The sequence below is a fragment of the Monosiga brevicollis genome, genomic scaffold (genome assembly GCF_000002865.3).
Source record: "Monosiga brevicollis MX1 MONBRscaffold_19 genomic scaffold, whole genome shotgun sequence".
NCBI lineage: Eukaryota > Choanoflagellata > Craspedida > Salpingoecidae > Monosiga > Monosiga brevicollis.
In genome coordinates this window covers 148,139-152,259 of record NW_001865056.1, presented here as the reverse complement: position 1 = coordinate 152,259, position 4,121 = coordinate 148,139, and the positions used below count along the sequence as shown (strand labels likewise).

The window sequence follows — 4,121 nt, the reverse complement described above, 5'->3', positions numbered from 1 at the left end:
CCCCCCCCCCCCCCCCCCCCCCCGTGTTTCCTTCCCCTTGCTGACAATTTGCTGGCCTGTGGCGGAACGTATGCAGGGGTAGCCTGGACACAAACATCATCGTGTGGAGCATGGCCGACTGGATGAAGCGCATCACCATCAAGGGTGCCCACCCCATGCACGACGTGACCCAGGTCGCATGGCTCGACAACACGACACTGCTCAGCGGTGGCCAAGATGCGGCCTTCCGCACCTTCTCCGTCACCCACCACTAAGATGACATTGCTTGTTTGTTTGTTTTTTCCTTTTTCGTGTATCCCTTGTGTTTCGGCGAGCATACCACCGTCAGGTGTGCGTGTGGTAACACATGCGTGCCGACAACAGAATGTTGAACAATTGGACAATTCAGAAATTCGACCACTGCCATAAATTTGATAGCTGGTAAGGCACGCCCCCGCGATCGCAGAGATGAGCAGCGGCGAGGGAGCGAAAAAAAAGCAGATTAGCGTCCTCATGCGACCTTTGTTGGTACATTGTATATTCTAAGGAGAGCTGGGGTGCTTGTCTTTGTTTTTATTCTGTGCTATAACCCGTTCATAAATGTAATCGCAATCGGATAATCGGTTTCAGCCCAGGCTGTTTGAACGGTTACACCGGTAGTAGGAACAGGATTTCCCGACGCCAAGAATTGCCCAAAAATTTGAAAATATTTTTATTTTGAGTTTTTTTTATTTATTTATTGATATGTGATTCATGTTGCAGAATGGCGGCCTTGCTTGTTGCTTGTCGTCTTGGTTTGTTTCTTTGATTACACAACCAGCATGTTGGCTTCTCAAAGCCTGTCTTCCTCATGTGACATGTCGTTGATGTGATGTGTACACATCTTCACGTTTCATCCTGGCTTCGAGGGGATGTCCAAGGGGTGGCCACATGCGAGTATCGTACTAGTATGGAAGCACTAGTCACCCCGGGCTACATGGCTACGATATTGGCCAGAGCACAGCTGCCCAGCGAGGCAAGAAAAAAAAGAAAAGCAAAGAACGTCTCATTTTTAATTTCGCACACACCATAAACATTCATCTTTTTTTTTGCTCTGGTTCACCAACCCAAGATCCTGCAAACCATAGAGGACATCTTTGAGCGTCATGTGCATGGGTCTGAGCTTAATCACGTTGTAACCTACGAGGTGACGAAGAACGAGAAGGGAGGAGAGGAGGAAAGGGTTAGCCAACAGTTGGTGAGATAAGCCAGGCAGAGTCGAACTTCTTTGGTGCTAGCATGAAGCCACGAGAGCAGGCTCCATGGAAATGCTAGCGAGGTCAGATAAATGAGGACAGGACATTGGGGTGATCCTACCTCTTGTGAATGCTCTTCTTGCCGTGCACAAAGGCCCAGTCCACAGAGAGGGTCTGGCCGAGGAGATCCTCGCCTGAGCCCTTTTCAACGGCGGCCAGCGCCTCCTCCTTGGAATCGTACTCGATCAGAGCGTAGCCCTGAGTCGAAGGCAAGGCGAGGTCAGGTACTCACACGACATATTCGGTCTTCACGTAGAAGAAAGGTGCCTGGCGGGGACCGAAAGGGGCTTGTTCCGAGCCTACCTTGACGTAACCAGTGCGGCGATCCAGATTCAAGTGCAGGTTGCGTACATCACCGTACTCTGAAAATTTATCCTATGAAAAAAGCAACCGGATTCAGACAATGATGCGTCTCAGCGTGCGTGAGTGTGAAGCCATCCAGGAACAAGCTGCTCTGGTGGCTGAGGTGCGTACCAGGACATCTTCCTCCGCGGCTTCCTCATGGATGTTGCGGGCAATGACGATCCAGCCCTCAACCGCTACGGAGCAGACAACGAAAAAAGAGAGGGGTGGCACCAACCGCCGAGACACGAGACACGAGTGAGATGAGGAAGAAAGGGAGGGGGCGCCACGCCAGGCAGATTGAGGTCGGAGCGCAGGAGCAGGAAGCCAGCTCAGTCACACGAGCACGCACAGCGCTGGGGAGCATCCGGCGAAGCATCGCCGGTTGCTGACAAGGTGTAGTGGCTGTTTGATTGCGCTGTCATAGTTTGAAGGTCGAGGCAGGCGGAGAGAGCCGGGGATCCAGGGTTAGGAAAAGGTCATGAGCGAGTGATGGCCTTGCCTGAGAAGCCTGGCTCGACCGGAGAGGTTTGCGCAGTGGGACTTGGTGCATCCACGTACATTTGAAGCCGCGGCCTTTGCGCTTGGCGTTGGGATTGGTGTTGTTGGCAGTATCCTCAGCATCGTCCATGCTGAGCGCCATCAACAAGCAGGCGGGTGAGCAGGAGAGCACGGCCTGTGCTGACATGCACATGCTGTACCCGACGAACGCTTCGGCGCTTGCTCGAGTCACGATGGAAGAACGCAGGGGCTCGAACAGTCCACACCACCTGCTCAAGCAAGCAACCATTTCAACGAGGCCAACTTACGTTTCCTCAAAGCGATCCTCAGCTGATGCCTCGATGTCGAGGACGTCTTCGTTTGCCGCTGCCATTTTGAACCGTGTCGGAGGAGGGGAAGAGGGTCAGTCGGCACAAACGGTCGCGTCCCACACAAAAGAAAAGACATCTGAACCGGGTTTAAACCTGGTCCCACTGGTCGGCCTGTTTGGAACACCTGTTTCATATTCATTTCGTTTACAACGACTGTTGTAAACGGGTGTGTGTGGACCCGTCGGCAAGCGGGCGTGATTCCCAAAGACTGCTACCAAGGGAAAGTGCCGCGCTGTAACACTGTACTACGCAGTCAGATGAAAGCAAGCCAACAGCCAATAGCACGACCGCTTGAGGGGCCTGGCTCGCTATGGCGGCAGCGCAAAGATGGCCGATGATGGCCGTGGTGGCGGTGGCGGTGGTGTGGTGTTGAGCGGAGACAAGCACACTGGACAAGGCGCTCGGCTCTGGATGCCTTGTGGGGGTCATTTGGCTGTGATCTCATTCGAGTATGCACCTTACCCTTGATTTTCAAATTGGTTGGGGGTTAGGGGTTGGCACTGCTGCCATTCATGCCCAAGAGGGAATATGGGGCGAATGACCTCTGAGGACGCGGACAGCTTGTCGTCGAGTCGAGTTGCTTTTCCAGTCGGGGTGGGGGCTAGGCCTCGGAGTGATAACGCCAAGCAATGGTTCGAAAGCCTAATTGCTTTGGGGTTAGGCCTAACCCTAATTGGCCAGTCATCCAACACTGCTTTCCGCTGAAGCCCATTGTAGGCAGGGGTCGTTCGCCGGCTCAACTTTGGATGCTGTGTTCTTAGCTCTGAGTGAGGGGTGCATGCCAACTTGCGATATCAGGTCAAGCACAGATGATCGACATGACATGAGCCAACGGCTTGATTTGTAGGCGAGGGTTTCTCCCAACGACCAGCCCCTGGGTCCGGCAGGGGTTTCGACTTCTTTTTGGGCTCGAGTCATATCCTATCTGCGTGCCCATGGACTATGGCGGGGACTTCAAACGCGTTGTGCACAAGCGCCGATAGACATGTGCATGGTCGATCCGTCGCCGTCAGGCTATGCGCTGGTTTTCTCCTCCCTATAAAAATCATGTTGTTCTCCTAAGCTGTCGCGTCGATCCCCCTCCCAGTTGAACCCTTTGTCCCACTGCCCTCCCTAACCACGTCCCTACCCTAAACTGCACGGGCCCAATGGGTACAGCAGGCCAATAAGCCATCCTGTCACCCTGCCCTGTCACCCTGTGCTTGTGCTTGTGTGTGTGCACGCATGAGGTTCTTGTTAGCAACAACTCTCTCTCTCTAAATCTCTCTAAATCTTTCTCTCTGTCTCGAAATCTCTGCTCTGTCTCTGTCTCTGTCTCTGTCTCTGTCTCTGTCTCTGTCTCTGTCTCTGTCTCTGTCTCTGTCTCTGTCTCTGTCTCTGTCTCTGTCTCTGTCTCTGTCTCTGTCTCTGTCTCTGTCTCTGTCTCTGTCTCTGTCTCTGTCTCTGTCTCTCTCTCTGTCTCTGTCTCTGTCTCTGTCTCTGTCTCTCTGTCTCTGTCTCTGTCTCTCTGTCTCTGTCTCTGTCTCTCTGTCTCTGTCTCTGTCTCTGTCTCTGTCTCTGTCTCTGTCTCTGTCTCTGTCTCTGTCTCTCTCTCTCTCTCTCTCTCTCTCTCTCTCTCTCTCTCTCTCTCACT

At 53.2% G+C, this 4,121-nt stretch overlaps 2 protein-coding genes across 2 annotated transcripts in view; one reads left to right on the top strand and one right to left on the bottom strand.

Moving 5' to 3' along the window:
- The window catches only part of MONBRDRAFT_35227 (uncharacterized protein), a gene marked incomplete at its 5' end in the record, with an annotated part of 3,618 nt that extends 3,224 nt beyond the window's left edge, over positions 1-394 (top strand). Inside the window, one exon of the mRNA XM_001747877.1 lies at positions 77-394. Coding sequence (XP_001747929.1) covers positions 77-254 — 178 coding nt within the window. The 3' untranslated portion in view covers positions 255-394. The remainder of the gene's footprint in view (positions 1-76) is intronic.
- A 937-nt stretch (positions 395-1,331) lies between these two features.
- On the bottom strand, positions 1,332-2,490 carry MONBRDRAFT_27383 (uncharacterized protein; the record flags this gene model as incomplete). The annotated part of the gene is made up of 6 exons (XM_001747772.1): positions 1,332-1,472; positions 1,578-1,649; positions 1,749-1,813; positions 1,969-2,034; positions 2,178-2,248; positions 2,426-2,490. The coding sequence occupies 6 exons, from the start codon at positions 2,488-2,490 to the stop codon at positions 1,332-1,334; spliced, it is 480 nt and encodes a 159-aa protein (XP_001747824.1).
- Positions 2,491-4,121: the final 1,631 nt, after the last annotated feature.